The sequence below is a fragment of the Anopheles arabiensis genome, chromosome 3, assembly GCF_016920715.1.
Source record: "Anopheles arabiensis isolate DONGOLA chromosome 3, AaraD3, whole genome shotgun sequence".
Taxonomy (NCBI): Eukaryota; Metazoa; Arthropoda; class Insecta; order Diptera; family Culicidae; genus Anopheles; species Anopheles arabiensis.
Genome location: NC_053518.1, coordinates 31,529,929 through 31,547,584, shown reverse-complemented (window position 1 = coordinate 31,547,584; position 17,656 = coordinate 31,529,929). Strand labels below are relative to the sequence as shown.

Sequence of the window (17,656 nt, the reverse complement as noted above, 5' to 3'; positions counted from 1 at the left end):
CCACCCGAAACGCCCAGCTGTCATGTCGCTTGGTCAATGGCCGTCCGGGAAGCCCACAGTGCGCGCTGTAAATTGCAGGAGCGAGCTTGCTACCCACTGGCTTCCTGAAAATAGCAGCCACACAGCGAGAAATACACGACACACACGCACGGGCAGGAACAGGGCAGTCCAGCTTTTCTACATATTTGGCCATCTTTGCGCCTTCCCCCCACCCTTAGTGTGTGCGTGTTGCCAGTGTCCTACAAGCTAAAGTGCAAAAGAGTGGTGCGTGATTCTATCGCGAGAGTGCAGAGATTGCAGTTTCGATTGCGCGCATCATCATCATCATCGCTTGCCCGCCGCTGCGGTGAAATGAAAAGCAATAATTGGCAGTACGCGCCGGGCCCATTTTTGCGTAGAGCCACTCGCTCCCTATCCCGTCCACTCGTGTCGCGGTGTGCAGTGCAGTAGTGGTAGTAGTAGGCTGTGAAGTGGTGGTGATCGGCGGGGGCAGCCCTGCTCCCAAATGGTTGTTTAGCTGCTTCCGGGGAAAGGATCGACAGAAAGAGTTTCACAGGTTCCGCCGCCGTCGCCGCCGCCTGCAAGCAACGCAATCATGTAAGTGTGCAAGGAAGCTGCGAACGCAAGGGTGGATGGAAAATTCCACCCCTCTCCCCCCACCTCCGCATCGTCGTCGTTGGTCGTGCTGCGATGATGCTGGCGTTAGTTCTTTGTTTTTGTTTTGTATTGCATCTCGCTCGCACCGGTGGGCAACCGCTGTGGCGCCGCCTGCTTCTTTTTTCGCCTGTGGTTTTGCGCGCTGGAGGCGAGCGACAAACCTTTTCTTTTTTTTCTGTGTAATCACTATCTTTATTTTCTGGTTGTAAAAGTGATTAAAAGAAATACGAAAAGCCACGAATTGCATGAAAACTATCGTTTAAAGAGGTTGGAAAAATTCGAACAAATCACGTCAGCACTTGTGAGTACCGAGGAACGGGAAACACGCACAGAACCCAAATTCGTGCGAATTCAAGCGGGAACGGACTGTCGAAAGAACCATATTTTTCCCAGAACCATTGCCTCGTTTCACCTGTTTCCTCTCTCACGCCTCCCCACAGGTCGTCCACGGTGGAAGAGCCCGATCTGTTCAACGACGTCGAAATTATGGAGGTGGGCGACTTTCCGGAAAGCGATGAAAACTACGTGTCCGTCGAGCTGTGCTCGGATGACGACGAGGACGATCGTGCACTGCTGGACGGGGACAAATGTTCCTCACCCAAGGGGGGACTGCTGCTTTCCGATGAGGCAGCGGCATCCTCCACGTACGTGAATCATCTCTTCGTGTCCGACCACGAGTATCTGGACGACGGTACGACCGGTAGGCGGAGTGGCGGAGGTCGCACGCCACTCCCTTCCGCAGAGAGTGCCGCGGAACGGATGGCGCTGGAGGTGGAGCACCGTAGCGAGCGGTTCAGCGTGCCGTACGTGGAGGATCTCGAGCTGCAGGATCTGTTCGACAAGGATAACGGGCTGGACGACGGTATGCGGCTGGACGAAACGGACGACAGCAGCGGCAACGAGCGGGAGAAGGAGGAGGAGGAGGACGGCTACGATGATGAGCAGCAGCACCATGCGTACGAACTGTTCGAGACGAAGATCGAAATCGAAGAGCCACAAATACAGGAAACGATACTGGACGAGGAGTACATCGGCAATGAGCTGATTTCGCCGCCCTCGGCCGACGAGTACGACAGCCACGACGAGGTGCTGCAGTCGCTCAACAGCTCTAGGGCGGTACAGTACCAGGGTGGCACGACGGTGGGCGAGAATGATTCGCCGCTCGATAACGACCATTCGTACACGACCATTAACATCATCACGCCACAACCGAGCGACCAGGAGGCGGAGGAGGGCGTGTCGTCGGACGAGGATGGGGAACACAGCTTGCGGAAGCTGGTAACGCTCTCGAAAAAACTGGCACGCGAAGGAGACGTTACCTCGACGGGCGGCAAACGCACGGTGCAGAGGATAGAGAAGGTGGTGAAATCGTTCCTGAACCGTTCGACCGAGCTGCAGCCGACAGCGTCAGCGGCGCTGCTGGGCAAAGAAGCATCACCGAGCGAGGGCAGCAGCCTGTCCGTGCCGCTGTCGTCGAATTGTTCCGAACGGATGGAGGGCGATGGGCTAGTGCCGTCGACGGATGGGTCGCACGGTCGGCGGGAAGATTTCAGTTCCGATGTGGACTGTGCTAAAGTGGGCAGTGCAAGTAGCAATGCTGCGTCCGGCGACGAGCTGGAGGAACTGCTAGAGTTGGGAACAAAATTTACCAAGCATTACGAGCAGTGGCTCAAAAAGACGGGCTGCAGAGGAGGAGCTTATCAAAAGGGTTCAAAAGCGGCTCAGCTGGCTAATCTGGTTGAAAAGGTAAGGATGTAAGGAAGGTGGTTGTTTTGTTTTTTTTTGGTTACTGTTTCCTATACCTTGATTCTTACTGTTTTGTCCCAGATCAATCGTGTTAATCCGAGTGAAAATGTCCCATCGAGCCGGCAGGACAGCTCAAATGCCGCCAGCACAGGGAATAAAGTGGAAATAGCAATCCAGACGGAACGTTCGAAGGATCAGCACCGCAACGAGCAATGCAAGAAAAGGCTACTAGATTCCTCCTCCGACAGCAGCAGTAGCAGTAGTAGTAGCAGTAGCAGCAGTAGCAGCAGTACCAGCCAACTCTCCGGCAGTGGAAATTCCAGCTCCAAGAAGGCGAAGGAGGCGCTGCGACACAATCGCCGGTTGCGAAAGAGTGCCAAAGAAAAGCGTAAACCGCGCTCGGCGGACGAGCGTGGTGCGGGTAAGAAGCGCCGCGAACAAATCTACTCCGACAGCTCCAGCGACGAGACGGAGAAGCGGTCGGAGGATGGTGGCCGTGCGGACGGGGACGAAAACCTGCTCGACGGTGTGCTGAGCGGTGTGGATGACATCATGTCGGACGTGCATGACATCATACCGGACGCGGTGGGGGTCGTGCAGGACTTTCTCGACGGGGAGCAGCAGCGCCAGGAGCGGGAAGAACGGTCGGAGGAAACGCGCAAACGTTCCGCTGCTGGTGCGGGCAAGGAACCGACCAGGCCGGCGCTCAGCAAGAGCGTGAAGGACATGACGGAGGCGGAGCGGGAAGAGTACGAGGACATGCAGATCGAGCGGCTGTGCAACATCAGCACGCTGATCGGGTGTCGGAATGCAGCGGGTGGTGCGGCGGGTTCGGGCGGACCGGCAAGTGCCGCCAGCAAGTCGAAGGAGTCGTCGTCGTCGTCGGCGGCGAAGAAGAAAAAGGACGAGAACAATATGGAGCACTTTTTAAATCATGAAAACGGGAGCGACGACACAGCGACGGCACCGCTCGAGCCACAGTCGGACGAGTCGAGCGAGAGCGAAAAGGACGTGGTAGAGACGGAGGAACAGTTCCTGCAAAAGTGCAACGAAACGATGAAGCAGCAGCTGCTGAATCAGCTCAGCAGCAGCGAGGAGACGAGCGACGAGGAGGACAACTTGGACGGTTTGCTGTCGGGCGAGGAGGAGGACGATAACAGTGCCGATGGTCGGCCGAACGGGACGGGCAAGGAGGATTCGGACGACTCGTCGGCGGGCTCGTTGGTGGAAAGCTTTTTGAAGCGTCACGATTCCAAGCTGGCGGAGCGGAAGAAGCGCAAAAAGCAGTCCAACGAAAGGGAGAATGGCAATTTACTTACCAACGGCCAGGCGGACGACTCCGGGGACATTGTCGGCGGGGAAAGTTCCGCGGAGCAGCAGGCAACGAAAGACTCCGAGGGGGCAGAAACGCCCAAAAAGCAAACCCGAACCGAGCTGGCAAATCCGAAAGACAAGGAACTGTTCAGCAACGATTTGTTTGACGGCGAAAAGTCCGACAAGTCCGAGAAAACACCGCGCAAAAGGCGGAAGCGTATAAACGCGCGGAAGGCACGCGGTTCCGAGAGCGAGCGCGAATCGTCCAGTGCCGATTCGGACCTGGAAATGCTGGATGGAACGCCCAAGAAACGGCAGCGAAAGCGGGCCGCTCCAGTGTCGCTTGAAACGTTCGATTTTAGCGCGTCGCTAAACGCGTCCTCTGCTCCCAGGAAGAGTAAAACGCCTGCGAGCACTGCGGGTGAAGGCAGCACCATTGCAAAACCGTCCCCCAGCACCACTCCCTCCGGCGATGGAATTAAAGGCAAGCAGGCGAAAACATCCTCTCCCGCACCATCCGATCCGGACGCGACGACGACGGGCAGCGGAGCAGCAGCAACAGCAGCATCGGGTAGCAGCACGGCGGGCAAACAGAAAGGCTCCAAAGATGGCCAGGACTGTATCAGTCTCAGCTCGGACAGCTCCGACGATGCCGAGCTGATTACGGGCGATCTGGAGGAAAACAAAACCGTCCCGGACAAGGAGCCGAAGCGCAGGATCCGTGCGATGCTGACGAACGACGAGCTGGCCGAGGAGACGAAGAAAGCGCAGAAGGAGGAGGAGGGCCGTACGGCGCGGCTGAAGAAGAAGCACGAGCAGCTGAAAAAGTTCCTCGCCTCCTATCTGCCCGGGCCGGGCGAGAGCGAGCTGGTGCTCGATTACGATTCCGTGCGCAAGCAGGCGATCTGCGTGCATCCGGAGATAGTGAAGCTGCTGAAGCCGCACCAGATCGAGGGCATCAAGTTTATGTACGACAACACGTACGGGTCGGTCGACGCGCTGCCGAAACATTCCGGATCGGGCTGCATCCTGGCGCACTGCATGGGGCTGGGCAAGACGCTGCAGATGATCTCGCTGCTGCACACGGTCATGCGCTACCCGCAGTTGATGACGAACCGGGTGCTGGTCATCTGCCCGAAAAGCACGGTCATGAACTGGAAGGAGGAGATCGCCCGGTGGCAGGGCACGATCCGCACGGGCTACCAGATGAAGGTGTACTGCTTCCCGGACGTGTGCACGCAGAACGACAAGATAGCGGTGCTGAAGCGCTGGTACTACTGCAAGTCGCCCAACTGTGGCGTGATGCTGATCGGCTACGAGGCGTTCCGGGCGCTGATCAACTACGAGCGGCGCAAGGGTTCGGTCGGGCTGCGCAGCGCCAAGCTGGGGCTTATTAAGGAGTATCTGCTCAACCCGGGAGCGGATCTGGTAATCTGCGACGAGGGCCACCAGATCAAGAACAAGCGGTCCGCAATCAGCGAGGCGGTTTCGAAGATTAAAACGCGCCGGCGCATCATGCTCACCGGTACGCCGATCCAAAACAACCTGAAGGAGTGTAAGTGTACCGAGGGATTGCGATTGATTAAAGGGGAAGGCTAGGACAATCCTTTAATGTTTAATTTTTTTTTAGATTATTGTATGGTCAACTTCATCAAACCATCGTTCCTGGGCAGTGACAAAGAGTTTAGCAACCTGTATGCCAATCCCATCAAAAACGGGCAGTGTAAGGATTCCGATCACCAGTCGATCAAGATCATGAAGCAGCGGTCGTACGTGTTGCACAACAAGCTTTCCAAGTTTGTGCAGGTAGGTTTCGATCATGTTTTTAAAAATGCCAACAATTACATACATATTCTTATCATCCATTTTTTGTTAATTTTCCAAAATAGCGTAAGGAAGCGGCAGTGTTGAAGGAGTTTCTCCCGGAAAAGTTTGAGTATGTTCTGTTCGTTCCACTGACGCCAGTACAAGTAAGTCCTGCCGCGATCGTGCGGGCAGAGGGAACGGAAACGGAATCAACCGGAAGGATTCCACGCCGAAAACCGGTAAACGTGTATCGCAACGCCAACCCCTACTAATGATTGTCTTTTTTTCATTTCCAGGAAAAGATGTACGAAGTGTTTCTACAGATGAATGATTACACAAACAACGATGTAACTGGCGAGCCGGGAAGGACAAAGAAATTCAAACTCATTGCCGATTACACCTCGCTGCGAAAGGTGATTGGGATACGATTGAGTGTATTTGGAGTACTGGTGGGAGCTCGGAGTCGGAGCTACCCGATTTCGATTCCGTGTTCGGAATCAATTCCGGAGCCATCGATTTCGATGAAGGAGCCGATTCCGGAGTTGATCCTGAAGCCGATTCCAGAGTTGGCTTTGGAATCGATTCCAGGATAGGAATCGGCGCCGGAATCAGAATCGGCTTCGAAATCGGAATCGACTTTGCAAATCACAATTTGCTCCGATAACGGAATCAGAATTGACTCCAGAATTGGAATTAGCTCCGGAATAAGAATCCGTTCTTGAATTCAAATAAGAAGTTTCACAAGCAAAATCTGACTGGGAATCTCTATGAGAATGGATCGCTTACAAGTAAATTTTGATTTTTTGCGTTTATCAATACGTAGAATCATTGGACCCAAACGTGTGTTATGGAGATGCCGAAACTGACTCTGATTTCGAAGCCGATTCTGATTTTGGAGCCAATTTCGATTCCGGTACCGACTACGATTCCGCTTCCTCTGATACCGACTACGATTCTGAAACCGATTCCGATTCTGAGCCAATTCCGGAGCCAATTCTGGAGCCGATTCCGAAAGCGATACCAATTCCGGAGCCGATTTCGATTCCGGAGCCGATTCCGAGATTGATTCCATAAACTGATTCCGGACCTACTATCCGGAATCGTTCCAGATAACTTCATTTTCCCATCACTAATTTGGTGCTGGCCTCCTCCTTGACGCTTTCTGTTCTTTGCAAACACTTTTTTCACAGATCTGGACGCACCCGAAAGTGCTGGAGAAGGCATGGGAATCGGCCAACCTGGAGAAGAACCGGCGGGACGCGGCGCGCAAAACGGCCACCCCGGACAGTGACGACGAGTCGCCGGACGATCACAACGACATCAAGAGCGGCCAGCTGTCGGTGACGAACGACTGGTGGCGCCAGTACCTGCAGATCGCCGACCTGGAGTCGCTGTTCCCAAGCAACAAGCTGTGGATACTGTTCGAAATACTGAAGCACTGCAACGAGCGGGGCGAGAAGGTGCTCATCTTTACCGCGTTCGTGTCGGTGCTGAACATGGTGGAGCATTTCATGGCCAAGATTCACCACCAGGAGGAGAACCCGCAGCTGTCGGACGCGTACGCGTACAGCGCGTTCAAGGGACCGTGGGAACCGGGCAAGGATTACTACCGGCTGGACGGGAAGACGCAAAAGTCGATCCGGCATCAGATGATCACGTCGTTCAACGATCCGCAGAACAAGCGCACCAAGTGCTTCCTCATCTCGGCCAAGGCGGGCGGCCAGGGCATCAATCTGACCGGCGCGAACCGGGTCATCATACTGGACACGTCCTGGAATCCTTCGAACGATCAGCAGAACATTTTCCGCATCTTCCGTCTCGGGCAGAAGCGCAAGTGCTACGTGTACCGGTTGATTGCGGCCGGCACGATGGAGGAGAAGGTGTACTCGCGCTCGGTCACGAAGCAGGCACTCAGCTTCCGGGTGGTGGACGAGCAGCAGATCGATCGGCACTACAGCTACGGCGAGCTGGCGGAGCTGTACACGCTCACGAAGGTGTCGGAGATGACGCGCGAGACGCCGATCCTGCCGGCGGACGACATACTGGCGTCGCTGTTGCGCACCTACCCGAACAAGATACTGAAGTACCACGAGCACGACTCGCTGCTGGAGAACAAGCCGGAGCAGGACCTGAGCGAGGAGGAGAAGAAGGAGGCGTGGGCGGCGTACGAGCGGGAGATACAGAACAACGAGAACCGGTCCTACCTGTCGCAGCTCAACTCGATGGGTGCGGCGGCAGCGGCCCAGCTCGGCGGTTTGCTGGGCTCGTCCGCGTACGGTTCGCCGATGGCACCGTATTACGCTAGCGCCATGGGATATCCGGGTGCCATGGGGCTGCCAATGGGCGGTGCCGGCGATATGTACCGGAGCGATTACGCCGCCTCGTACGGCAGCTCGATGGGCCGGCCGCCGCTCTACATGCAATACGCGGGTTCGCAGCAGTACAGCACGCTCATGAACGATCCGGCCTTTGCGACGGCTTTTGCCAAGATGTACAGCAGCTTCCCGCTGTCCGGGGCGGGCGCAATGGACTACGGTATGCCGCCACTGGGGGGCCATTCGTCGCCGATGGCAAACGGCGCCCAGTCGATGCTGCCCCCGATCGGACCGGCGAGCAGCTCGGGAGGAGGAGGAGCATCGTCCGGCAAAGGCGGGGGTGGAGGAGGCTACGGCACGACGGCTTCGCTAGCGAGCATGCTCAGCCTGCTGTCGGGCAAGTCGGGCGCCGGTGCTAGCGGTCTGTCGCCGTCCGCACTCACCAGCCTCAGCCAGTCCCTGTTGGGCGGCTCTTCGAGCTCGTCGCTGGCGGAGCTGGCAGCACATCACACCGCGCTAAGCAGCAGCGGGGCCAGTCCGTCCGCTCACTACAGCCCGCTAAAGCAGATGAGTGATTATGCGCAAAGTGGTGCATCGTCCCTGCTGTCGCCTAATGCGCTGCAGGCTTCCGCGCCGTCGGGATTATCGATTTCAAACATTGCCTCGCTGCAGAAATCAAACCCACCGCAACCACCACCGGCAAGCAAATCGAGCAGCGGCAGCAGTAGCAGCTACGATTCCGTCACGAAAGCACTGTTTAACCGGTTGACCGAACAAATGTCAGCCTCGGCGCTTGCCACGGCGGGCGTTTCTAGTCCCTTTTCGCCGCGTAATGTACCGCTGCTATCGCCCACGCTGGACAATCAGCCGCGCAGCAGTGCAGGAGGTGCTTTCCCACTAACTGCTTCGTCTCCGATGACATCGAATAGTGGCAGTGCGTTGACCGTTCCCATAAGCAGCAGCAACAGCAGCAACAGCAGCATCAGCACTCCCTCTCTACTGTCCTCAACGGCAATGGCTTTATCGCTATCGATTGGACAGGGCCCACCCACGAGTACAACCGCCGGGGAGCAACCGAGCAATCTAGTGGCGAATAACCGTTCCGCAGGGGACAGTTTCGCGGAAAACAGACTGCCAGCGACACCGCCTGCGCCCAGTTTGCGTTCAGCGCCGGTTAGTTCGGCTGTACCGGCCCGCACACCAACCGCTGCCGCTAACCCGAGCGAAGAGGAGGACAAATCGCGCCGCACGTCAACCGCGCCAGCAAAGGCGCAGGACGTGTCAAACAAACGTGGCACGGGAAATAACTTCAACAGCACACCGTACAGTGCGACCATGACCCCAAGCAGTGTCATGGAACCGTCCCACACGAACAGTGGTGGAAAAGACACGGCTAAATCTACCAAAACACTAAGTAATATAGCACAGCAGCTGCCCAAACCTTCGACTGCGAAGGTATCGGCGAAGCAGAACAGTTTGCAAACCGCCGTACCAGCTGCTGTCCCACCCGCTCCACCCATTATCTCCAACCCGATGCCAAGCCGACTGCAGCTGGCGCGTGCAAACATCGCCACCAGCGTGAGCAGGGCATCCTCCCCTGCCCAGCAGGTACTAGCGAAAAGTGGAGCCTTGAAGCCCAGGGTACCATCGCCCACCTTCAAAATGACGGCAGCGAACAAACAGCCAACGGCGGCAAGCAAACCGTCGCCACTGTCTCGCAGCCCACTGACGGTACAAACGGCCGTCGGTTCCAATAAGAAGAACAGTCCGCTGCCGTCTCCTGCCGCGAGTAACAAGGCCAACCCGTTGCCATCTCCTGTTGCGAACAGCAAAGGACCGTTAGCGTCTCCCGCCACGTCGACACCTGCTGCAACGCCTGCTGGGATGAGATATATGCTTTCTGGATCTGCAGATCAGCGAACGGCAGCAACAACCACGACGGCGCCAATTACCACCAAACCGGCAAAGAGTGGAATTTCCATTACGACTAAACCACAACAACAACCACAACAACCCACGCCACCGCCACCTCCAGCGCCTACTTCTGTAGTGAGTGTGACGCAACCGCCCACCATCGTCACTACCTCCGCTGTCGGCAAAGGTGCCGCCAAAGCGATGGCGAAACCATCACCGGCGACGGTTAGTAGTGTGAGCTCGCAGATTAAAATCAACCCACTGAACGCGCTGGCCAAGCAGTCCGGACTGGGCAGAACGCAAACGCTGCCGAACACCACTACAATAACGGCGGTGAAATCGGCGCCCGCACCAGCACCATCCAAACCCAAGCCCGAAAGTCGCCCAATGACGGTGATACCGATGAAAACGTCCGTATCCCCGTTGAGTGGCGCCGGTTCTAGGACTGTCAAAAAACCCGCCACTACTCCCACAGTGTCGACAACTCCGCTGGGTAACGCCACTCCCAAGCTGACACAACTGCAACAATCCAGCCAGATCGTTAGCAGTGTAACGGCTCCTCCGACTGCTGCCCGCACGATCACTACACAGTCCGCTGTCCGTCCTGCGAGCGCGCTGCAAAAGTCGAGCTCGGCGGCAAAGATTACCCCCGTCACGCTACTGTCCGCGGCCAGCATGACGGGCAAGCTGAACAACCCGCCGGGTGTGCCGGGTGCGCCCCCTCGACTACCGGGCACGGCAGCCTCCTCCACCATGGTGAAGACTTCGTTAGGTTCAACACCTTCAACCAACTCCATCCAGCAGCAGCAGCAGCCCGTGTTAGTTAGCCGACCAAATCCAGCAATAAGTCAGATAAACCGCACGCCGGCAGTGATCAACCGGGCGGGCAAAAGCCCCATAACCATCAATCCTGCTGCAACGGGTGCCTCCACCGGGGGCATCACGATAACGAAAAGCAATTCCGCCAGCATTATTACACCCAATCCGGGGCCACGTGTGACGGGGGCTGCCGGTGCATCTGCGCCAGCTACCACGATGACGGTAATACCAACCGCAAACATCATTCTGCCTGTATCGGCAGCACCGGGTGGCGCGACCACTGGCAGCACCGGTAGTACAGGCCAGCCCGCCCGGTCGACGCTCAACTACAGCTACAAGGATGTGGGCAAAGAGCTTGTGATACGGCGAGCGGTGGCATCGCCCACTATGCGACGGATCTTGCCCTCGACACAGGGATCTCAGCAGATCCTCATCAACAAAGCAGCAGCAGCAGCACCTGGGACGACTACACTCAAGCCCGCTGGGTAGGTATTTATAATCACTAAATCCACCACTACTACGGGGCGGCCTCGTGGTACAGTCGTCAACTCGAACGACTCAATAACATGCCCGTCATGGGTTCAAGCCTAGAATGGGGTCGCCTCGCCGTAGCGAGATTTTGGCTATCCGGCTGCGTGGTAATGAAATAAGTCCCATGTCCGCGTAGGAACGTTACACCATATAGAAGAAGAAGAAGAAATCCACCACCAATTAATCTTACACCGATTCTCTTGATTTGTTTACCCAACAGCACACCAACCACCACAATGACAACGGCGACAGTGAAAGCCAACCTACCGATGGGGAATATTATTCGTGCCGGTGCCGCTGGCAGTAATCCCGCAACGACGTCTCTAACGGCCGGAGTGCAACCGACGCCGAACAGTATGATCATTCGACGCCGTGGCATCGACTCGACGGCGGCAAAGAACGCTCCCAAGACGCTGTCGTCGCATTTGGGCGTTATGCCGGGTACGCCACCCATGAAGCGTCCCAGGCTGGAGGATAATACGGTGAGTGGTGTCGGATTTTCTGCTTTGCTTAAAACGCTCATACAGACCGATACCGAAGCACATATTTAAAACAACAACATTGCAAACGCTAAACTGCTTTATTTTAACACGTTGTTTTGACATTGTCGTTGACAGCAAAACGCAAACAGTACGATCGTAACAACAATACCCGCCAGTGCACCATTCGTTGTGGGTAATCGATTAGGTGGAGGTATAACAGTCACTACCAAAACCGCCACCACCACCACCAACACAGCAGCGAAACCAAAGAACGGCAAAGGTAAATTATAGCAAGCGGTGCGCTTACATTTAACAAATCCTACTGCAGCTCGACCCAACAACAAACTGTACACGCTTTTCTTGCTTTCAGGCGATCATACGGATGTTGTAGTACTGGAGTGAAGAAGTTCCTGCAATAACCAGCACCGGTGTTAGTGTAATTTATAGTTAGTGGTAGGCAGTAACATTTAAAAACAACTCGCAGCATAAGAATACCAGCAATGGAAAACGGGAATAGATTGATTGATGTCTATATTTCATGCCGCCGTACGCAGCAGTGCGTAATTTATGCATTCGAATCAGAAATTAAGCGAAGGGGAAGCTTTTATCTCTTGAGCATAATATGAAGCATATGTAGCATATGTATGTGTGAGTGTGTGTATCAGTATGTCGTCAGTAAATACGAACGTCCTATTAATGTACATAGAGCACTACGGTGTACGTTAGATTATTGTACTGTAATTAACTTATTCTTTAATGGCAACACACTATTTATGCTAGATAGATAGCGGTGGCAGTTGGGAGCCAGTTTTCTGAAATACAGTATAAGTACCAGATGTCGAATTGGATAAGGAAGTTTTCTAATTGGAAAACTGGTGGAAAACGAACGAAAGAGAAGGTTGCAGATAGGGATCAGAACAATTTACCGGCAGGTAAGCGAAACACACTTACCCATTTTGAATTTAATACATTTGCGGATAGAAAAACTAAAGCATTTTAACGATACACTAATGTTAAGCTTTTACATACGGAAAGCAACAGAAAGCGCACAAACAAAACTACCACAACGAGGCTAACGAGGCCGTCAAAGTAGGCCATTGCAAATGGAGACGTTTAGTATCGTGTAAATAATGTGGTGTGTGCCACACACACATACCAAACCCCCAAAAGGTTGTGTAGGCTTAAAACGATCGTACACTCTCCTCGTGCTCGTCTGTTGCTCGTAGAATGTCCTGAACCAGATCAAATAGGAAAAACCGAGCAAAAAGAATAAGGTTATCACTAGTGATTTATCTTCTCATTCTTGATGTTTGTGGTACCCCGGGTACGTGAGAACGGGGAGAAGAAAGGATAAGGCTTTTGAAATTGCTCGAAACCGATCGTGTAATTCTGGTGCTGTGTTTAAAGCGTAAATGTAAGTAGCTTCTACTGAGGGGGAACTAGCTTAGAGAGAGAGAAAGAGAGAAAGAAGGCGTATTAAGAACTGATTGTGCGATGAACAATCGCTCAACGTGAGTGGAAGATGGAATTGAAGGGGGAAACAAGGAACTCTGTATTTAAAAGAAGTCTGCAGTACCATAGCTGTACATACAAAGTGACATTGAGTTGTGATTCTCATTCAAAAAACGAATTTAAATAAATTGGAGGAAGAAATGGATTCAACCGTATACCCACACTACCCCTTTAGCTGTCTGTAGAAGAAAGTATTTCAATGAAGGAAAATCCCAAATGCTTTGGTGCTTTTAATCAGTGCGCGCTACTTTATTTTACCGTTTACGATGGTGTGGTGTGATAGTTAAGAAATGCAATCGCAATTTTGCGAAAGTGCAATCGTTCACGCCGCTCAGCTCGACGGCTACTCTTCCCGTTTGGGTGTGACAAATGCTTCTACTGCGCCCCACCCTTTCCCTTCTCCCCTCTCCTAAAACTGTTCCTCGAGCTTCGATTTGAACGCATTTCCAAGGAAGCTAGCGCCTTCCTCGTTTTCGTCGAATCCGGGCAGCTCGCGGCACCGTTCGTACCAGCCGCTAACGTTGGCGTAGCCCTCCATCCCCACTCCGATTTCCTTCAGCGTGGCCACATTCGCCAACGCGCACAGATCGGCCAGCGTACACTCCTCGCCCGCAATCCAATCGCACCCGTCCAGATAGGAGTCGAGCTTTTCCAGCGCCTTGTACACGGCGTCCTTCTTTTCCTGCGGGATGCGCGTCTCGCCGGAGCGCAGCACCGTCATCAGCACGTTGCGCAGCGCCACAAACAGTGTGCCCGAGTCGAAGTAGAGCCGGTGGTTGATGAGCCCGCGCTTTTTCGGCTCGGACGGGTAGAGTGTGCAGCCCGGCTTGTACTGTTCCGCCAGGTACGTGACGATCGCTTTCGACTCCCACAGGATGTAGTCCTCGTCGACGAGCGTCGGCACGGTGTGGTCCGGGTTGATCGCAACGAACTCGTCCGCCAGATGCTCACCGGCGAACAGGTTCACTATTTTCACCTGGAACGAAATACAAACGATGTATCACAGTCCGATAATCAACTAATCATTAGGCTGGCTACACCAAAGTGTCTGATTTATCGCAAAAAAGGAGCAAATTAAGAAGAATAATGAATTGGTAATCATGGCACGCAAAAGCGGCAAACACACAGAAGCCCCTAACCTAGATCCCATGCTAATGACCGGTAAAATCAATAAGCAGACCCCACATAAACATGCTATAAAAGCCCCAATCCTCTGTCCCAGTGACCATTTCCCGAGGTTGCGCCGGTATGGAGGGAGTGGTGTGGACTTTTTATGTTTACTCTTCTGTGTGGACTTCAGACTTCGCCAAACAATAAATAAATCATGACCCTTAGGGCGACACGGCGTCTTCCGTTTCGAAGTTGTAGGGGATCACTTATATCGATCCGTGCCGATTGAACGGGTACAAAGGTGAAGCGTACATGCAATTGTCTACAATGTTTTACATTTTACATCAAATGTATATTCCCATTGTTGGTGTTCTGCATCAAGGATATTACACAGACATGACGTCGTCGTGCAGCAAACATTCATGATGGGAAACAATGCCCCCACATGCCAGATGTTTAAAAACCTTTTAATGCAGAGGTGTTATGGAGGGAAGGGAGGAGGGGAGACCAGAGGTCAGCCAATTGCGTGACATTCAACGTCTTTTTCGACCTTGATTTTGATGTCCAATAATGGGTGGAAACAAACTATAGCCCCGTTACCTAGTGATGGGAACAATGAAGTTTTCCTCGGAAACGATTCCTCGGCTAGCTTCGAAGTATTCTGGAATTGATTCCGGATAGCAGGTCTGGAATCAGTTTCCGGAATTGATTACGGAATCTGCCTCAGAATTGGAATCGGCTCCAGAACCGGAATCGGTTCCAGAATCGGAATCGGCTTCGGCATCATAATCGGTTTTCGTTTAGATCCAATGATGCTACGTATTGATAGTCGCAAAGAATCAAAATGTATTTGTAAACGATCCATTCTCATAGAGATTCCCGGACAGATATCGCTTCTGAAACTAATTAGTTCAATTCAAGAACGGATTCTCATTCCGGAGCTAGTTCCAATTCTGGCTCTGTTACAGGAACAAATTTCGATTCCCAGGTCGATTCCGATTCCAGAGCCGATTCTGATTCTGGAACCTATTTCGATTCCGCAATCGATGCCGAATTTAATTCCGGAATCGGTTCCAAAATCGGCTCCGGAATCGAAATCGGCTCGGGTAGGTCCGATTCCGAGCTCCCATCACTACACTAACCTGATACTGAATAGATTTGTATAATTTAAGTAAAGCCCGTAAAGATATCGATCAAGATATTCCGATTCGATTGTACGGAAATACTTTTTCAATTTACATTATTATTTTTAAAAAGCAAAACATTATTCAACAATTAGGCGAAATTGATGCCCTGGAACTCAAAAATTCATCATGTACTCTACAACCACTTAATTTAATGTTTCACTCTTTAAAAAATACACTTATTTCTCACTTAACCAGTGCTACTTACCTCGGCATCCAGATCCAAATTGCGCAATGCAAGCAGAGCCGACCGGGAGGGTGGCGAGCCCGGAAAGTGGTACAAAATCAGGGGAGCCATCCTTTCACACCAAAATCACCACAAAGTTGTCCAAAAAACTCGTCGTCGTCCAAAGAACAGAGCACAGGTGTGTTGTAACACGCCAGATACGCTCAGAGCACGGGATCGTCGTCCTGCTTCCAGGCACACCTAGCAACGACTGCGAAGGACTCGTGGCATGGCTTATACTTTTAAACTCCGCCGCGAGTCCTTTTCTTCCCACGATACCGCGCGTCTCCCCCCTCGGTCCGGCAATTAAAGCACGGAAAACAGTAATAATGGCACCTACTCCTACCCCTACACACAACTACCCCATCTAGAATGCATTGGATTGCTTGGGGCAACCGGTAGTGTACTAACAGAGGGAGAAAGGATAGTAGTGGACTGTAGGTACTGTATGGGTTGAAAAATGTTCCACCTAGACATGAATGATGAAGTTGTCGCGATGAAGAATGTCCTTCTTTTAAAATGTTTTGTCTCGGAATTTGCAAACCCCGTTGCTGTCTCCTTTACATACTTCTTCTTCTATTTGGCGTAAAGTCCAACGAGGACATGCCGGCCTATACAGGCTTTCGAGACTTAATGCATTACCATGCAAGCCAGATAGTCAGTCGTTGCTACGGGGGAACGGCTCATTGTAGGCTTGAACCCATGACGGACATGTTATTGAGTCGTTCGAGTTGACGACTGTACCACGGAACCGCCGTTTACATGCTTAATATAGACTTAATTTTAAATGTCGTGTAAAGGGATAGTCGGGAAAGGTCTAGATAGGAAATGAAACACGTCCGGTCTTGCAGAAGCTCGTGTGTGTGTGACCGTAAAACCATCCAAGTCACCCTTGATATCTAATAGAGGGCGTGAAGCAAACGAAACCCTCAAATTACTAATCATAACAATATGACCGTTAATTACGTTAAAATTGATGTATAATTTCAACAAATAAAGAGTTGGGTCTTGGGTCAAACTGAGAATCAACGGTTTAATTGCCCAGTTACTACCTTGTTAGCAATTAGCAATGCGAAACATTGAGCAGCTATTCATGATCATTTTTAAAAATAGTCATCTTCTCATTACTCATCCGCATACCACTACTGTCTGACATCATCTACATACACAGCGTTTAACCAGTTGCCTTTTAACAATTTAGCAAAAGAATGAAAGGTATTTTGCATGATCTCCAATGTGGTGATCACTCGATCGAGGTGGCATTTGGCGTGATTGGGTACGTTCTACAGTCTTTTGGAGACCTGGAATTGGAGACTTGAATTTCTTGCTTCTAGGCCAGATTGAAACACAAACAACCGCAAAAAGCCTTTGACCTATTAACTTGACGGCTATTTTATGTCTATGGGTTGTGTTACCACCTACCCATAGCCAGATCATGTAAGATATTGAACCCAAGACAATCAAATGCAACTTGTTGTGTACTTACAGTGGTTCACATAATTGTGGGACACTTCCTGGACTCTTTCCTATTGGAAGTGAACTTCATATGATGGAAATTGGACTCTTATGGCACCCTCTTTGGACAGGCTCCTTGGAAATTCCTATTGGATTTGTCAAACGAGGCTGCTATGAAGTCCAATTCCCATTACATTAGGTTCATTTCTCGAAGGAAAGAGTCAATGAAGTGTAATCCGTGTACTTTAACGATTGCACCACGAAACCGGCCTTGGTGTTGGAAATGGTTAAAAGTATTATACAAGCCACATCAAAAGTGTTTGTTTGCATTTGGTATCTCTCAAGAGCTGTAAACTGCACCGCGAGCCCGCACTCTACGTGTGTTGGTGCGTACGAATCGAGCACGCAAATGCATTTGTGATCAAGTTGCATTGGGAGTTACGCACCTCCCTTTCCCAGCCTACTTATCCAGCTGGAAGGCGACACAGTTGGCATGGCGCATCGCACCATCGAACGTAATCGAGAAAACCAGTGCGGAGCATAATTAAAGGCGGGGGTTAATATAAGAGATAAAGCGAAGAAAAA

At 52.3% G+C, this 17,656-nt stretch overlaps 2 protein-coding genes across 3 annotated transcripts; one reads left to right on the top strand and one right to left on the bottom strand.

Moving 5' to 3' along the window:
- The first annotated feature begins 65 nt into the window (after window positions 1-65).
- On the top strand, window positions 66-13,251 carry LOC120903454 (transcriptional regulator ATRX-like). 2 transcript variants are annotated; one of them, XM_040312889.1, is made up of 10 exons: window positions 66-597; window positions 1,098-2,403; window positions 2,485-5,272; window positions 5,348-5,523; window positions 5,607-5,687; window positions 5,820-5,936; window positions 6,714-11,056; window positions 11,323-11,584; window positions 11,720-11,864; window positions 11,955-13,251. In XM_040312889.1, coding segments are annotated over exons 1-10 (9,252 nt in total). In that variant the 5' UTR covers window positions 66-595; the 3' UTR covers window positions 11,987-13,251. The 2 variants fall into 2 exon arrangements, with proteins under 2 accessions (XP_040168823.1, XP_040168824.1); XM_040312890.1 differs by lacking the exon at window positions 66-597 and adding an exon at window positions 876-958.
- Window positions 13,252-13,319: 68 nt separating this feature from the next.
- On the bottom strand, window positions 13,320-16,348 carry LOC120903466 (glutathione S-transferase 1-1-like). Its single transcript, XM_040312906.1, has 2 exons — window positions 15,599-16,348; window positions 13,320-14,072 (listed from the first exon to the last, which is right to left on the bottom strand). Exons 1-2 carry the CDS (start codon window positions 15,686-15,688, stop codon window positions 13,506-13,508), a joined length of 657 nt encoding a protein of 218 aa, XP_040168840.1. The 5' UTR covers window positions 15,689-16,348; the 3' UTR covers window positions 13,320-13,505.
- Window positions 16,349-17,656: the final 1,308 nt, after the last annotated feature.